We start from the raw sequence: 18,938 nt of genomic DNA, 5'->3' as shown, positions 1-18,938 counted from the left end.
AAAAATAAATTGGAGTAGTTCTAAATTAATTGCAAAATTTGACTCACATATACTTAGAAATTTAGTAAGACTTGTAAAAATCGGGACATTCTTAAAGAGATTACAATAATTTTAAATTTATTGTCTTGTACATAGGTAACATTTACAAACTTTCTGAAAAAAATGTGTAATTTGCATTATTATTTTACAGGAATTAGTCTCGATATATCGACTCGATAGGTATTTTATTTTAATATGTTATTTATGAATGTTATAATAAAATAATCATGTACCTATATTAGTTTTTTTGATTTAACCCCTTTTAAAATTCTACAAGGAAAATAACTTTGTATAAAATTGAACATTGGTTGTCCAAACCTTGCTATGATCTCAAATATCCCCAGATAAGATTAGATTCGTTCCTGACGTCAGCCACATATGCGCCGCTACCCCTGAGGACTAAGCTGGAACGCCTCGGAAAAGTCTGTTTCCCTTACCACAACCTTCAACCCAGAACACAGCAGCGCCTAACACTGCTGTTATAACAGAAATAGATGTGGCGGTGGTGCCGCCGGAGTCGAACCACAGAGATCTACCACTTTCAATTTTAATAAATAAAACAAGTTTTCTATTCAAAATTTTATTCCATTTCTTAACACAATTAACTAATTAATAAAACTAAAACTTAACCTAATAACAGTGCTTAGCGTATCAAGAATCAGTAACTTTGCAAGCCTATATCCAATTTTTTTTTTTTTTTTTTTTTTTTTTTTATAATATAAGAGTAGCAGACGAGCATGCAGTCCACCTGATGGTAAGTGGCTACTGCCGCCCATGGACATCTGTAATCAACCCCAGATAGAATTAGATATTCCTACCTGAGGTCGGCCACAGATGCGCCGCTACCCCTGAGGACTAAGCTGGAACGCCTCGGAAAAGTCTGTCTCCCTTACCACATCCTTCAAACCGGAACACAGCAGCGCTTAACACTGCTGTTATTAGGTAGAAATAGGTGTGGCGGTGGTGCCGCCGGAGTCGAACCACAAAGGGTTCTACCACCTATAATCATATACAAGGAAGCAAGATGCATATAAAAATATACAAGTATATGTCACTTTAGAATGATTCAGAGGTATGTTTTGCAGATATATGAGGTTAGAACCAGAGTAGCCTAACTACAAAAACGTGATTTACAATATAGAGAAAAGTAAAAGTATAGTCTGCTCTGAAGTTGTTCCCAGTAAGTGTAGTTATACAATTTGCTATGGCGACACGATTCATTTCTATATTCAGAGCGGACTAGCAGTTTTAAGCGACTATACACCATTTTTAAATTACGAAAATACAGATAAGTCAAAAATCATTAAAGTGCAGTTTTTTTTATATAATATAGGAGTAGCAGACGAGCATGCAGTCCACCTGATTGTAAGTGGCTACTGCCGCCCATGGACATCTGTAATCAACACCAGATACGATTAGATATTCCCTACCTGAGGTCGGCCACAGATGCGCCGCTACCCCTGAGAACTAAGTTGGAACGCCTCGGAAAAGTCTGTCTCCCTTACCACACCCTTCAAACCAGAACACAGCAGCGCCTAACACTGCTGTTATTAGGTAGGAAGGTGTGGCGGAGGTGCCGCCCGAGTCGAACCACAAAGGGTTCTACCACCTTCAAGTTAGGCCACTCTGGTTCTAGTAGCCTCACAATCAATTTAATTATACCATTCTTAGTTTAAGAAGTACATGGCAGTGCTATAAGCTTAAAACTATGAAAATCTATCCTAAATAATTACCTGATTGCGGAGGGTAAGGATTTCGAGCGTATATATGTTTTATTTTAAGGTATGCTTAATCGAGAGTATATGTTTTATTTTTGGGTATGATTACACCGTACATAGGATATAATGGTTATGTAGCATATCCAACTATTACTATAGTATACTATAGACCAGCGTTTCTCAACCTTTTTCAGTCCACGGACCCGTAGGAAATCAAGCACATTTTTCACGGACCCCCTTAATAAAATGAAGAGCAAAAAAAAAAAACAATCCCCGTCAAAACAAATTAATAATAGTGTTATACATCATTGGATGCATCTTTTTTAATTTTTTAAAATACCGTGTGCTTAGATCACGTTTTTCTTAAAAAAACTGGTTTGCTGACTTCGTTTTGCGGTGCTTTTGCATTTAATGAGCGATTTATGTGTGGTCCGGAGATGACACCTCGGACCCCCATACATATACTCGCGGACCACAGGTTGAGAAACGCGGCTATAGACAATACAATCACAATTCTTTGCTCAATAGCCAGTCATGGAGCTGCGTGGATCAGTATTCCCCACTTCTCAAAACGAAACATTCCCAATCACATTCCACATAGTAGAGAAGCATACTAGCCTGTGGTGCACTATTGAAAACACATTTCACAGTAAAACGGTCCAGTGTGGAACAATAAGCCAATATGCTTAACTATATTTAAGAAAACACATTTCTTACCATATTTCCTTGTAAAACCATCTAAGGTCATGATGCTCCAGCCCAGTATACCTTACATATAGGCAAAACATACTCCCAACTATATTCCACAGTAAAACAGTCCATCGTGGCGTAACATGGGCCATCATGCCCCACTACTATAGACACAACATATTTCACAGTAAAACCATGGGCCAGGATGCCTCACTACTTAAGACATAACACATTTAACAGTAAAACGCTCCATTGTGGAGCATCCTGAGCCAGTATCTCCCACTTCCATAAACAAAACACATTCTCAACCATATACCACAGTGAGAATCATGGGCCAACGTACCCCACTATTAAAGACAACACATTTCACAGTAAAACAGACCATCGTGGCGCACCATGGGCCAGTATCTCCCACTACTATAAACAAAACACTTCTCCAATCACAATTCGTTATTAAATAGTCCATCAAGGCGCACCATGGGCCACCATGCCCCACTATTATAGACACTACACATTCCACAGCAAAACAGTTCACCATGGCACACCATGGGCCACCACACCTCACTACTACAACACTACTGTGTGGCCCTTGCAGCATCCAGATGTGAAAAGTCCAGTATGGGAGACTATGTACCAGAATGCGCCAGTATTAATGACACGACACATTTCACAGTAAAATTGTTCAACGTGACGCAGCATGGACCAGTATGCTTCACTAAAGACACAATAGATTTCACAGTAAAACTGTCCACCATGGTGCATCATGGGCCAATATCCCCCACTACTGTAAACCAAATACATTCCCAATTACATTCCACGATAAATGGTCCACCATGGACCAGCACGCCCTACATAGATACATCATATTTCACAGTAAAACGCTCAATCGTGGCGCACTATGGGCCAGTATCCCCTCCCCGACTCTAAACACAATTTTTTTCAGTCACAATTCGTTATTAATCACTCTATCACGGCACAGCATGGGCCAGCATGCCCCAGTGTGTTACTGTGTGGCCCTAGCAGCATCCAGGTGTGTCAGCGCAGCCCTAGCCAGCCTCAGCTGAGCCGCGAGCGAGCGACGCCCCGAGGCGAGCGCTCGGGCTCCCTGACGGAGCGAGGCGAGCCTCTCACCGGCTCGTTGTTGCTCTTCTAGTAACAGCTGACGGGCGTTCGCACCTGAAATGATACGGTTTAAGACATGTCTTATTTGAATATAATTCTTCAGTCTTATTTGAATTGATTATAATTGAATTGATAGACTATGTCGGATTACAGGGGGTGACGGATTAGACAGGGGCCGGATTATCGCGGGTCCACTGTAATCCACATTACAATAAGAACTTGCACACGAAAAATCTTAGTATTTGTTATAATTAAAAAAATAAAATTCCTTTATTTCAGACAACTAAAGACCCACATGTATTTAGTATGTATTATAATTCATGATCATTTATTAATTAATTTTATATTAAATTAGCTTATTATCATGTCATTGTCATAAATTAATATCATTACAATTAACAAAAAATTTAATTATTTGCAATTAAGATAAATATCATCCAGGGGCTATATTCTACTAAAGGCCTATATGCAAGTTATAGCAATCTTATTACGGTTTAATAAATAAAGTTAAAAATAGTTTTTTAAGACATTCGAACATTTGAAACATCTTTAGACGCACCATGACAGAGAAAAAGTAATGACTTTACAGAAACGCTTACGCAAGGGCGTTACGTATATACTAACATTATAAAGAGAAAAACTTTGTTTGTTTCTTTGATTGTAATGAATAGGCTCAAAAACTAAGGGACCGATTTTAAAAATTCTTTCAACATTCGAAAGCTACATTATCCACGAGTAACATAGGCTATATTTTATATGAAATATATTTGATAAATAGATTTTGAGGCGGTACAAAGTTTGCCGGGTCAGCTAGTTAACAATAATAATAATTGTGTTATATCAAAAGTACTCCAAACTTCTCCAAGACGTAGAGAGATATGTTCCCAGCAGTGAGACATAAAATTAGCCACTCACCAAGTAGCGGTATGTAATCGGCAGCCCTCTCCGCTCTGATGTCCAGCGTGAACCAATCATCCACGTCGTCTGACTCCGATGATGGCAACTCCTGCAAAAATAAATAACTTCTTTAAAGAGAAATATAATATAACAAAATTATAATATCAACATCGTGTATAATGTAACATGTGTGCAAGGGGTCGTAGATTTGGTACCAGACACCCATATTTTTTTTTTTTTTATAATATAAGAGTAGCAGACGAGCATGCAGTCCACCTGATGGTAAGTGACTACTGCCGCCCATGGGCATCTGTAATCAACCCCAGATAGGATTAGATATTCCTACCTGAGGTCGGCCACAGATGCGCCGCTACCCCTGAGGACTAAGCTGGAACGCCTCGGAAGTCTGTCTCCCTTACCACACCCTTCAAACCGGAACACAGCAGCGCTTAACACTGCTGTTATTAGGTAGAAATAGGTGTGGCGGTGGTGCCGCCGGAGTCGAACCACAAAGGGTTCTACCACCTTCATATGGGTGGTGAACAGCAATAAGCAACCCATATGGGTGTTCAGAATCGTAACCTAAGTCTCGCGATTTTCAGCCAAGTCTACACACGGAAGTGGAACCACAAAAAGCGTAGAATCTTTATCTTATACATAAAATTCTCGTGTCACAATGTTAGTTACCGTACTCCTCCGAAACGGCTTTACCGATTTTCGCCAAATTCTATATGCGTATTCAGTAGGTCTGAGAATCGGCTACTATCTATTTTTCATACCCCTAAGTGATAAGAGTTGTTCACCCTTAACATTTAAAAACGGGTCAGCTACTATTACATGACTTCTTTAAGACAAAAACTATACAGAATAGAGGAGCAGAGTTAGTGCTGCTGCGTTATAATTACAAAGGCAAGGGGTACTTGTCCGAGGCGTTCCAGCTTAGTCCTCAGGGGTAGCAGCGCATCTGTGGCCGACCTTAGGTAGGAAACTAATCCTATCTGGGGTTGATTGCATGGGCGGCAGTATACCTTCAAAACTTACTCGGTGCTGTGGGAGCGACACGGGGTTATGTGGGACTTTTAGCGCAATAAACCCCCCCAGGTGGCCGTCCTCAGCGCTGCGTAGAGGACTCCGGGATCGCCAAAGAAACGCGACCGGAGTCCGCTCAGCGCACTGCCCCGACGGGCTCCGCCTAGGCGAGTTTGTATCACCACACCGTCTGGTACACGACCGGTACGCGACCACACATACCGTCTTCCTTCCCGGGGCCGCTGTCCGGACGGCTTGAGCTCCCACTCTTGCCGTCCGCAACCCCGGGAGCCCCCTTTCAGTCGCCTCTTACGACAGGCAGGTTACCGTAGCCCTATTCTGGTCCCGGAACTACAGGGACAGACTTCTAACACCTACGGGGGGCGTTTACTTTGAGAACACTGCTCTAAACCCTGTATACTCACATCATAGTAGCTCTCGGCGTCAGACTGGCTCTCCGCATCAGAAGGAACCTCTTCATCCATACGCTCCGGCCGCATCAAGCGCTGACCACCTTCCTCGTCCATATCCGACTCCACTCCTTGAGAGTCCTGAGAATTTTCACAAGATCCAAATTAATTTTAGTATTTAAACCGTTTTTTCCAGTTCAATATTAATAATTCTAGTTTAAAAACTAAAAACCACGGTAAAATCACACAAGGAAAATGATTAACCCTGATTCCTGACGATCATGATGTGGAGAATGGGATAAATTATTAAAATCGTGTATTGTCATCGGTTCTTCATAATTGTTCAAGATTTTAAATTAATCGGACCGTTCAAAGTGGGTGAAAATTGAGTTCAAAGTTTCCGTGGCATACATACATACCTACATACATACATACATACATAGATACAACTCAAGCTAATAAAAGCGTGTTAAAAATCAAAACAAATTTTATAGTACATAGTATAAATTGTAAATACAGATGTACTTTTAACAGACTTCTAAAATGGTGGAGGTTTCTCAATTCGACCGTATATTATATATGTATATTCATTTCCAATTATTATAAGTTTTTCAAATCAAATCAGTTAATTTGTATTATAACAAAGGATATACATACTTTTTTATCTAAAAGTCCTTAAAATAATTACATTAAACCCGCGAAAAGTGAATTCTCCTATGCCGTAAATCGAAACAATTGACGTATTGACGAGGAATAGTGTCAAAACATTGTTCGACGTAACTTGAAACGACGTAAATCGAAATGACGAAGTGGAGCACTGCCTGTATTACAAAAACACTCAATGTAAACATAAAGTTGACAGCTCTACCTCATCCAAATGGTCCTCATCCATATCATCCTGGCTGCCGTCCTCCTCCAGCCTCCGGGGCTCCTCTGCCCGTCGGGACTCTGGCCGCGGGGGCGGAGCACCCTGGGGCTTCGCTGACGGCGCCACGGACGTTGTGAATGCTGAAAGTTAATAATACTAACTTGTAGGTGTCGCTATGGTGAGCGATGGAAATGAAATGAAATGAAATATATTTATTTTGTATAAGCCAACGACGGCACTTACAAATTGTCAGTTACAGTTACAATATTTTTCTTAAACTACTACCGGATCGGAACGATGGCGACATTGATAGCGTAATAATATTCTGAATCACGCTCCGCCCCGGGCCTCCGATCCTGGCCTCCAAACACAGTTGCTAAAAGAAAGGTCGCCAGAACCAAACAATCTATGAAATATCTATCAGCGGAAAAAAATCACAGGCGAATAATTCTATGACATATTTGTCATTTTGTAAAATGAAATAAACTTTTTAAACTTATGGGGGCATCCATTCAACTTTCCGCCCCGGGCCTCCGAAGACCTTAGTCCGCCACTGGTTCTACCACCCAACGGTTTACTTCCCAAGGGTTTGTACACTCACATCGCTTCCCATCAATGCTGACCACCCGCTTGGTGACGGTCTGATCCCCCGCCCAGCACCGCGGCTCTCACGTGGGACCACATTGCCCACGTTGCCCACATTGCCCACGTGGCCCAAGCTACTCACGTTGCCCACATTGCCCACGTGGCCCAAGCTACTCACGTTGCCCACATTGCCCACGTGGCCCAAGCTACTCACGTTGCCCACATTGCCCACGTGGCCCAAGCTACTCACGTTGCCCACATTGCCCACGTGGCCCAAGCTACTCACGTTGCCCACATTGCCCACGTGGCCCAAGCTACTCACGTTGCCCACATTGCCCACGTGGCCCAAGCTACTCACGTTGCCCACATTGCCCACGTGGCCCAAGCTACTCACGTTGCCCACATTGCCCACGTGGCCCAAGCTACTCACGTTGCCCACATTGCCCACGTGGCCCAAGCTACTCACGTTGCCCACATTGCCCACGTGGCCCAAGCTACTCACGTTGCCCACATTGCCCACGTGGCCCAAGCTACTCACGTTGCCCACATTGCCCACGGTCATCACATGCTAAACACTCACATCGCTTCCCATCAATGCTGACCACCCGCTTGGTGACGGTCTTCACAGCGTTGATCCCCCGCCCGGCACCGCGGCCCACGTTGCCCACGTTGCCCACTGAATGCCGCACTCCGAACATTCGCTTCACTGTCATCGCCTCGTCTGAGGACTGGAGTTAAAACTTTTTTAAGTCAATGTGTTAGTTTTTTAGGGTTGCATACACCAAAGGGTAAAAATGGAACTCTGTTAGCATCCACTGTCTGTCCGTCTGTCATAGGGATCACCATACAAGAAACAGCAATTTTTCAACACCAATTCAATTTTAATGAATGTTCAAAAAAGTCAAATGTTTTGAAATTAACGTTTAATATTTTAAAATCAACATTAATAAACCTATTAATGTTGAACTTTAAACCTAAAGTCGACAACAAGTCGAAAACATCGACAGTGTTTTAAATTTTGAATTTTACATATCTAAAATGTTTAGGTCAATAAGTAATATTTTTATGCTGTTTATTACGACCAAATCTCATTTATTTGTGGTTACATTAATTATTATAATTCAAAATTGCGGCATTTCTATTTCTCTCTCACTCATTTTCTATAATTTGTTAGGAGGAAACAAGTGCAAAATTGACTTAATAAATTATTTGTTAATGCAGTCATATAATACATAAAACACCTTGCAAAGTAGTTATAGGTTTTGAAATAAATATATCGGATTTTTATTTTTGATACAAAAACACAAATTCAAATTCAAATCTCATTTATTCAAAATTGATTCATATAGAATACTTTTTGAAAGTCAACAAACTACCACCGCTTCGGAAGGTATTTCGCTATGGAGAAGAAGCGGCGCAAGACACTCCATACGTGTGCATATTTGCATCTTTTAAAGGGTAAATAATATATTTTTTTTACATAGTGGTACATATAATTAATTTTTGATGTTGGAGCTGGAGTTGTCATACCATACGGATTTATCATTTAAGTACTGATTTACATTATAATAAGCTTTTTTACATAAAGTTAATTTTATAGTAGATTTAAACCTTTTCTCGGATAGATTGATAATGTCTTTTGGTATTTTATTGTAGAAACGAGGGAACATGTTATAAAAACTAAACACATACAAACACAAAATTAATTGACACACACACACACACACACATACAAACGCATACACACACAATTTGCAAAGTTAATAATTTATTCAACCAAAAACAAAAAAAGAAACTTCAACTAACTGTGGCAGATTTTTTAAGAGCAGATTTAAGTTTTTTCTGTAAAAAAAAACAGAACGACTTCTTAGTATCCATTCAATTTAACAAATCCATGTGAGGCAATTGTTGTAACATTTGTTTGAAACATACGACTTCTGGGTTCAATTTCTGATGACAAAAATAAACTATGCATGGAGTTTGTAACACTTTCGTATGTGACCTGGTTAATTATAATTCCACCATATTTAAGAAAATAGAGTTGCGGCCATAGATATATATTTTTTTCGCTATATACCTAGTGGTAAGTGGCTATTACCGCTCATGGACATCTGTAATCAACCCCAGATAGGATTAGATAACTGATTAGATACCTGAGGTCAACCACAAATGCGCCACCACCCCTGAGGACTCAACTGGAACAACTTAATGCCTACCGACATGCTCCACCAGCCAACCGTTGGTGATGACGAAGAGTTGTAATAGGTCGCGTGCTTAAAGGTAAAAGGGCCTATAGCTAAGGGTTAATAGGGATTTATGCTGAAAGGGCACATAATTTTTTTTTTTGCCATTTGGTTTGAAATTATCTGAAACGTAAAAAATTTTTACATTTTGCAACACCTCATATAAATATGTCGCGTGCTTAAAGGTAAAAGGGCCTATAGCTAAGGGTTAATAGGGATTTATGCTGAAAGGGCACATAAAAAAATTTTTTTTTGCCATTCGGTTTGAAATTATCTGAAACGTAAAAATTTTTTAGTTCGGTTTGAAATTATCTGAAACGTAAAAATTTTTGATGTTACATATTACAACCTTCAAACTAGAACACAGCAGCGCTAAACACTGTCATTGTAAGGTAGAAATATGTAGACGTCTACGTCGAACCGTGAGGATGATAGAGCCAATGGTTCCATCGTGGGGATACTGCCGCCACAACTATTTCTAGCGTAAAATAATTCTGCTTTTCGGTGAAAGGGTGTGGGTTCCGTCTGACTTACATGCAATCCTTAGAAGTAGCTACGCATCCTAAGAAGTGGCTACGCATCCTTAGAAGTGGCTACGCAACCTTAGAAGTGGCTACGCATCCTTAGAAGTGGCTACGCATCCTTAGAAGTGGCTACGCAACCTTAGAAGTGGCTACGCATCCTTAGAAGTGGCTACGCAACCTTAGAAGTGGCTACGCATCCTTAGAAGTGGCTACGCAACCTTAGAAGTGGCTACGCATCCTTAGAAGTGGCTACGCAACCTTAGAAGTGGCTACGCATCCTTAGAAGTGGCTACGCATCCTTAGAAGTGGCTACGCAACCTTAGAAGTGGCTACGCATCCTTAGAAGTGGCTACGCAACCTTAGAAGTGGCTACGCATCCTCAGAAGTGGCTACGCATCCTTAGAAGTGGCTACGCATCCTAAGAAGTGGCTACGCATCCTTAGAAGTGGCTACGCAACCTTAGAAGTGGCTACGCATCCTTAGAAGTGGCTACGCATCCTTAGAAGTGGCTACGCAACCTTAGAAGTGGCTACGCATCCTTAGAAGTGGCTACGCAACCTTAGAAGTGGCTACGCATCCTTAGAAGTGGCTACGCAACCTTAGAAGTGGCTACGCATCCTTAGAAGTGGCTACGCATCCTTAGAAGTGGCTACGCATCCTTAGAAGTGGCTACGCATCCTTAGAAGTGGCTACGCAACCTTAGAAGTGGCTACGCATCCTTAGAAGTGGCTACGCAACCTTAGAAGTGGCTACGCATCCTTAGAAGTGGCTACGCATCCTTAGAAGTGGCTACGCATCCTTAGAAGTGGCTACACATCCTTAGAAGTGGCTACGCATCCTTAGAAGTGGCTACGCAACCTTAGAAGTGGCTACGCATCCTTACAAGTGGCTACGCATTTTTTATTACTTCAGAACCAGTATTCTATATAAAGATGGATACAAATGTCCATGAGCGGTAGTGACCGCTTACCATCACGTAGACTGCATGGCCGTTGGTTATTTCAATCTTATAAAAAATATTTTTTTTTTTTTTAAAGTATTTTGTACCAATATAAATACTCACATCATTGTCAGCTTCCCTATCGCTCATGTCTTCGGGCACAGCTTTGCTGGGAACCTTCTTCTGTATAAACGCACCCTTCGCCACTTTCAACCTCTTCACTTGCGTCTGAAACATTATAAAAACCACCTTAACTTAGTTACCATCATAACTTATGGTAATAATGATTTTTTTTTATTTTCTCTTATAATATAAGAGTAGCAGACGAGCTTGCAGTCCACCTGATGGTAAGTGGCTACTGCCGCCCATGGATATCTGTAATCAACCCCAGATAGGATTAGATATTCCTACCTGAGGTCGGCCACAGATGCGCCGCTACCCCTGAGAATTAAGCTGGAACGCCTCGGAAAATTATGTCTCCCTTACCACACCCTTCAAACCGGAACACAGCAGCGCCTAACACTGCTATTATTAGGCACAAATAGGCGTGGCGGTGGTGCCGCCGGAGTCGAACCACTAAGGGTTCTACCACCTTCGAAACCTTTTAGATACTATAAAATAAATTTAATAAAAAAAATTGTCTTAAAAATAAATTTAATAAAAAAAAAAACATCTTTTTACTAGACCGAGGAGTGTAATGTTTGTCATGCTGCAGCCCAAACGGCTTGACGGGTTAACATATGAGATGTCATTGGATTCCACTAAATTGTTGGACTGATTTTGATGAAATTTGTTGTGTGTGTTCAAGGGGACTTGAGAATGGTTTAGATTCACAATTTAGTCCGTGGAAAAAGGTTTTTTTAATTAATTTTAAATTCGTAAGTAGTTATAGAATCGGAAACTATGCATTTGATCAAGTGATGATCTTTAGCAAAGTTGTTATCCAAGAGCCCACGAGGGTTTGGGAGTTGGTAAGGCTAATTTTCGACAGATGGCACCACTGTCATTCCAATGCAGGTACAAATTTTCCGTTTTATGTATGTCATATTATTCCTTTAAAATGCGGGCGAAGCCGCGGGCACCACTAGTAAGCTATACAGGGTGAATTTTTAAAACGGGCCTTCAGGGACAAATCCGAAACTATAAGGATTAGCGAAAAATGCTGAAAGGAGTTACGAGACCGATTTTGATAAAAACTAAAACTGCATCATTACTTTTTTAAAATAACTTTTTCCCTAGCCGGGAATCGAACGAGTTCATTTTTAAAAAAATTACACCCTCTATATTATTCCACCATCAGATAGTGTCGCTTATAAGGATCAAATTTTGGGAAGTAATGTTATATGACAAATTAAAAAAAAGGAAAATTTTGATGAAAATACATATTTCTCCATACATTGCCATACTAATCCTTAAGGATTATACATAACAAATGATTTATGTGTAATTCTTTAGAAACATACGTAAGTCATACCATTGAAGAATTTTTTGGTTAATTAACTAATTATTCGATGTTATAACCGTGACATACGGCTTAGTATGAGAAAGTAATAGTTTGGCAAGTAAATTACCGCCGTTTTTAGGATTTATTTTTTAATAAAAATAGATAAGTGATTAAATAGTAAATTGTTATTGTTTGTTGTTCATAACTACGTTTCAACAGTAAATATAATTTTCTATATCTCTTTGTTTAGTTATCACTCGGATTTGACTCGAAAAAGACATTCTCGCAATTTGTCGATTTTACATCTGTATTAAACGAAACTCCGCCCATAGCAAGTTAAATCTATTATAATGGTCCTAAAAGTAACCTTAACTAAGTCGGACATAAAAATATAAATTCTTGAAGAACAAAACGTCCATTTCGAATGATTTGAAACATTGAGCCAAAAAATTGTTAATACGCGAAATGTTTAAATTGATGAATGGCGGGAACTTAACTGCCAAATGAATATAAAAAAATATGTATTTACTTAAAATTGAGGCTTTTCCTTTAGTTTGTCATTTATCATTACTTCCCAGATTTTTATCCTTATAAGCAACACTATCATATAGTGGAATAATATAGAGGGTGTATTTTTTTTTCAAAATGAACTCGTTCGATTCCCGGCTAGGGAAAAAGTTATTTTAAAAAAGTAATGATGCAGTTTTAGTTTTTATCAAAATCGACCTCGTAACTCCTTTCAGCATTTTTCGCTAATCCTTATAGTTTCGGATTTGGCCCTGAAGGCCCGTTTTAAAAATTCACCCTGTATATTTAAGCAGTTGGGTTCTTTGTTGTTATAATGATTCACTAGTGTAAAATTTCTTGTTTCATACAATGGCTCTTAACCTAATGGTACATGTGGAGCCGGGCTACTTCAGACCACACCGTTTTATCAGCCAAATAATCTCAGCATAGGTATGAATGTACCACAATAAATGATTTTAAAAGCTTGTAGCGCCACGTTATCCAATTTAGTGAAAAACTTCCTCCTCCCAGATTTGATTTGCTACAAGCTATTAAAATTATTTATTGTAGTTGAATATTATAATTACAAATATTTCTTATTATTAATCAATGTTCCTTACCTCACTATTCATGAGGGCATCTTTCGATACCTTCAGTCTGGTAACTTTAGCACCCTATAAACAAAATAGAAACATTTTTATTATTACATCAATTTTCAAACAAAACATTATAATATAAAGTTAGTGAAAAAAAATCTAACAATAATATCAAAGGATATAAAAAAACATTTTTAGTAGACTGCAGGTCAGATAGGCTATATATGGTCTATCATTATAGACCAGATATGGTCTATAACCTTGTCATTATAAGTGGAGTCCTGTGCCCAACAGTGGGACAGTAAAAGATCGATTAACCCCAGATAAGATTACATTCCTACCGGAGGTCGGCCACAGATGCGCCGCTACCCCTGAGGACTAAGCTGGAACGCCTCGGAAAAGTCTGTCTCCCTTACCACACCCTTCAAACCAGAACACAGTGCCTAACACTGCTGTGACAACATGAATAGGTGCGGCGGTGGTGCCGTTAGTCAAACCACAGATTCTACCACCCTCAAAATATAGTTTAAAATATCCTCACCTCAAATATATACTCATCATCATCATCATCACTTGAATGGTGATCATCCTTAGCTTGCATTGTTTGTGATGGCACCTCCGTCTTCTTGCTGTTGTCCTCTCCCAACATCCTCTAGAACAGAATAACACAGAAATTAAATATATTTATTTTTGTATAGGCCAACGACGGCACTTACAAATTGTCAGTTACAATATTTTCTTAAACTACTACCGGATCGGAACGCGACCTCTACTGAGAAGATCCGGTAAGAAACTCAGTGGGGTTGTCTTTTTTTTTTAATAATAATTATTCTCTTTTTTTTAAAGCCATCATTTTTACATATAATTAATAAAGCATTAGCTTAACAGAGTTAACATTGTTTACGAATTCTGTATGTATCAAGTCTAGTATTATATTATGTTGTATCTTGTAATAATAATATAACTTGTGTGTTAATAACAATAATAATAAAAACAATATTATTACTATTATAAAATAGTTATATTTAATCTTGAGCAATAGTTCGAAGTTTGACAATTTAGGTAGGCAAAGATTGTCAAATTCCTAATTTGGGTTGATAGAATTAGCATTGATTGAGTACTAAGTGGAGCTGAGATTAGTTTTACCTTCGATCTCTCATTTCGAGACCAAGGTTCAAATCCCATGTATGTAACTTTAATTTAACTAAGTTAAACGCATATCTATACTAATATTATGAGGAAAACTTTATTTGTTTGTTTGATTGCAATGAATAGGCTCAAAAACTACTGGACCGATTTTAAAAATTCTTTCACCATTCGAAACCTACATTATCCACGAGTAACATAGGCTATATTTTATATGAAATATATTTGATAAATAGATTTTGAGGCGGTACAAAGTTTGCCGGGTCAGCTAGTTAGTAATATTTGGAAGAAACCTTTATATCTGTAAGTTGCAAAAAAAAATTACCAAGGTTTATGAAGTTTCTCTCTCTTTAGTTGTTCACTCTTGACAGAGTGGTTGTGGTTTCACGATGTTGTATCAGTTTTGGATGATGCAGCCTTTGCGATGCGCCTCCACTAGTTGCGGTCTTCAGTGTTGCGACAACATTGGATAATGGACGCTTGTGCGGTACCCTTTATTAAGTCCCTTGGACAACGAGTCATTCCATGTTTTGACTAACCTAACCTAACCCCTTTTAGAGGTTCCCATGTCGAAATATAACATTTAACAGTACTCCAGTATGGGGCTTGCAACTGATCAACTCACCAACAGTTCATCAGTATCATGTCCATCATCCTCCGACTGCTTGGTGGACTCGTCCAGGTCACTCTCAGGCTCCTTATCCTTCTCCTGCTTGTCTGCTGGAAACCCATCCGTCTTCCTGATGAGGAACGCGCCCAACTCTTCAGGAAGGTCACCCTAGAAGCCAGTATTCGAAAATCAATATTATTGTATATAAGGTATATGCATAAATTAAATAAAATTATAATAAAATTAGGTGATAAGATTATTTTATGTACTTTTTATAACATACTACTGTGGCCCATGGACATTTTTAATCAAATGAAATTCATTTTTTTTTCAAAATAATTTCTTTACATCTACCACCACTTTACAATGTGTTTCGTTATGGAGAAGAAGCGGCGAAAGAAACTCCATAACACAGGTCTTTTAAAAAATAAATGCTTTTTTGCAACTGCAAAATTAACATTGACAATCCTTACTAATCCTTACTAATATTATAAATCCGAAAGTAACTCTGTCTGTCTGTCTGTCTGTCTGTCTGGTTGTCTTTTCTTCACGCCTAAACCACTGAACCGATTTTAATGAAATTCTGTACAAAGATAGTCTGAGACCCGAGAAAGGACATAGGATAGTTTTTATCCCGGAAATTCCACGGGAACTAGGGATGGCAATCTAAGATTGATTAATCGGAGAATTGATCTTTTGGACCAAAAATTCGATTATATTAATCGATATTAGTAAGGATTGAATCGTAAACTATGCATTTGATCAAGTGATGATCTTTAGCAAAGTCGTCCATGAGCCCACGAAGGTTTCAGAGTTGGTACGACCAATTTTTGGTTTTATGTATGTTAGTATGTCATATTATTCTCTTTAAAACGCGGGCGAAGCCGCGGGCAATAACTAGTATTTTTCTATTTTTATGGACTGACAATTATTTCTTTAATTTTAGAAGAGAACCCCTTGGGAGGTACAAGGTTCTAACCTGAAGTATGCATCTCTGATTTTACAATATATATGTTCCCAGCCATGGCCCAGTATAGGGTAATAACAACCATTTGTTTAGTATTCATTACCTGATCATTAGACCTAGAATTCTCGAAATTGGTCAGCGTTTGCTCAATGTTCTCCTCTGTGGTCATATCCGGTTGCTGGTCGGTTATGTCCTGACACATCTGCTCTATTGAGTCATTGTTGCCATCCTGAGTCATGTTGGCTATAGAGTCAGGTTGTTCTTGTTCATGCTGGAAATTAAATTTTGAGTTGAATTAGCTCTTTCCATTAACACTTTTTATATATACAGGGTCAATATTTCAAATAGACCTTCAGGGCCAAAGGAGTTACGAGGCCGAATTTGATAAAAATTAAATCTTTCCAAAATGAACTCCTTCGATTCCCAACTAGGGAAATATATATTTTAAAAAACTAATAATGCAGTTTTAGTTTTTATCAAAATCGGCCTCGTAATTCCTTTGAGCATTTTTCGCTAATCCTTATAGTTTCGGATTTGGCCCTGAAGGCCTATTTGAAAAATTCACCCTGTATATATTTTATTTATTGCAAAATACACATACAACATACAAGAAAATGTAAGCAATATGTGATGCCCTGAGAGTGCGTCGAAAAATACTAGAGATAGCAGCATTAATTTATATTAGGTTACATTTCCATGATACATAGCACAACATACAATTACTGTTTATTTTGTAAATAAATTATATGTACATGTCAAAGATATTGAAGTTGTAAATGAGTATGCTGTCCACCTGATGGTAACTGCTACTGGCTACTGCCAAGTTCTGAGGTTAGCCAGATGTGTTGCTATCTTTGTGGACCAAGGAACACCTCGGATAAGTTTTCACTCCCTTAACAAACCCCTTTTACACATCACAGCACTGATAATATCTTAACACTGATGTTATTAGGCAGAATATGTGATGAACCACATTGTCTTCAACTACCTTCAAAAAATCTCATTACCACTGAAACTGCCAACACCTCTGCCTCTCAACGGTGGTTCAAAGTTCGATTCCCAGATATGCACCCCTATTAACAAGCCATGTGCTCATTAAATATTAATTATAACTTAAGTCTACCAATTTACCTTAAACAGCAAGATGGACTATGATCTCCACCTTACAACTCTGAAATCCACATTCAATGGTGCAGATGCAGTAATAGGTTGGCTTGTAGGCATTTAGTGTTTACTTATGTATACTAATATTATAAAGAGGAAAACTTTGTTTGTTTGATTGTAATGAATAGACTCAAATACTACTGTACCGATTTAAAAATTCTTTCACCATTCGAAAGCTACATTATCCACGAGTAACATAGGCTATATTTTATATGAAATATATTAAATAGATTTTGAGGCGGTACGAAGTTTGCCGGGTCAGCTTGTGTTTGATCAAGAGGTAACTTACTGTCTGGTTGTAGTCATCGTCAGTGAGTATTTCCTCACTGAGCCACTCCTCCTGGCCGTTGTCTATTTCCTCGGTACCTTCTTCAAGGTGCTCCTCCTGTTTGGACAAAGATAACTTAGGATATGCTCAGTGAAACATACATAAGTGTAAAGTTTATTTAGACTATTGCCCAATGATATATCAATTGCTTACTAGAATGTATATAAACACTTAAACGCTTTCTACACTCACAGCCCCACACTAGGATTCCCTGTGTCGTGGGTGCCATGGACACACAGAGACAAATACACAAACACCCAGACCCAGGAACCGAAATCTAAATTCATCATTTAGATATCTGTCTGGCCGGGGATCGAACCCGGGACCCTTTGCGCGTCAGACCGGTATGGTGACCGCTCCGCCACGCGGGTCGTCAATATGAAGAAGGAAACATTTATTTTTTTCATTTTTATATCAAAGTTGGTGTTATGATAGAGAAAAATGGTAAGTAAAAGAGTCGTCAAAATAAATAAAAAAAGCAAATTTAAGCGTGTAGTTTCGTCATGCTTGGCCGGTTTTATGCAGTACAAATAAACGAGTATACTCTCCATATAATGGTTGAGGTTCTAACTCCTGGGGGAGATTGGCGATAGACGCATTTAGCCACTTAGGAATGAGAATGACTCGTTTCTTTACGTTACCACAGCCTTCAAACCAGAACATCAAGAGCTACACTATTGTTATAAGGAAGAAATAGATGTTGCGGTGGTGCCACCGGAGTCAAACCACGAAGCGTTCTACCAATTTTAAGTAACAAAACATTATATAAATCAATGAACTTACGTCTACTTTGGACATCTTCGCCACTGGTTCTTCGATGTCCGACATTTCTCTGATTTTCTCACTACTTTTCAGTATATTTTAAAAGCAAATTAATTAAATTCTAAATAGTTTTTACAATATTGGATTTTTATGTTTGTTAGGTTATTGCGGTGTCTAAACCGAAAAAAACATCTACAGATTCTATAAAAAATCAATCCAAATGTCATAAATGAACTGTCAATTGTCAAATTTGTGTCGTGGATTCTATGTTTTTCGCCCCGTGGGAAAAATAGTGTTGGCATTTGTAAAACTAAAAAGTGCCACACAACTTTTGAAGCTTTTGCAAATT

The 18,938-nt window shown here is 38.8% G+C and overlaps 1 protein-coding gene across 1 annotated transcript; it reads right to left on the bottom strand.

Moving 5' to 3' along the window:
- Positions 1–3,060: 3,060 nt before the first annotated feature.
- On the bottom strand, positions 3,061–18,772 carry LOC140751214 (uncharacterized). The gene is made up of 13 exons (XM_073085077.1): positions 18,611–18,772; positions 17,789–17,884; positions 16,439–16,606; positions 15,384–15,536; positions 14,154–14,264; positions 13,637–13,690; positions 11,189–11,293; positions 9,165–9,200; positions 7,939–8,086; positions 6,774–6,913; positions 5,921–6,046; positions 4,485–4,575; positions 3,061–3,623 (listed from the first exon to the last, which is right to left on the bottom strand). Exons 1-13 carry the CDS (start codon positions 18,653–18,655, stop codon positions 3,451–3,453), a joined length of 1,446 nt encoding a protein of 481 aa, XP_072941178.1. The 5' UTR covers positions 18,656–18,772; the 3' UTR covers positions 3,061–3,450.
- Between the last annotated feature and the right edge of the window lie 166 nt (positions 18,773–18,938).

Source organism: Epargyreus clarus, unplaced genomic scaffold (genome assembly GCF_041222505.1).
Source record: "Epargyreus clarus isolate Ecla_fem2 unplaced genomic scaffold, WU_Ecla_fem_2.2 ptg000022l, whole genome shotgun sequence".
NCBI classification, from domain to species: domain Eukaryota; kingdom Metazoa; phylum Arthropoda; class Insecta; order Lepidoptera; family Hesperiidae; genus Epargyreus; species Epargyreus clarus.
Note: the sequence above shows the minus strand (reverse complement) of the source record. Positions and strands in the feature narration are given on the sequence as shown.

Bases quoted from the DNA above. Each gene is read 5' to 3' on its own strand.
- LOC140751214 (XM_073085077.1), bottom strand. From the start codon at position 18,655: ATGTCGGACATCGAAGAACCAGTGGCGAAGATGTCCAAAGTAGAC. The intron at 6,047-6,773 runs GTAGAGCTGTCA...GAAAATTCTCAG, and splicing joins ATGAGGACCATTTGGATGAG to GACTCTCAAGGAGTGGAGTC. The intron at 3,624-4,484 runs GTGAGTGGCTAA...GTATCATTTCAG, and splicing joins CGATTACATACCGCTACTTG to GTGCGAACGCCCGTCAGCTG.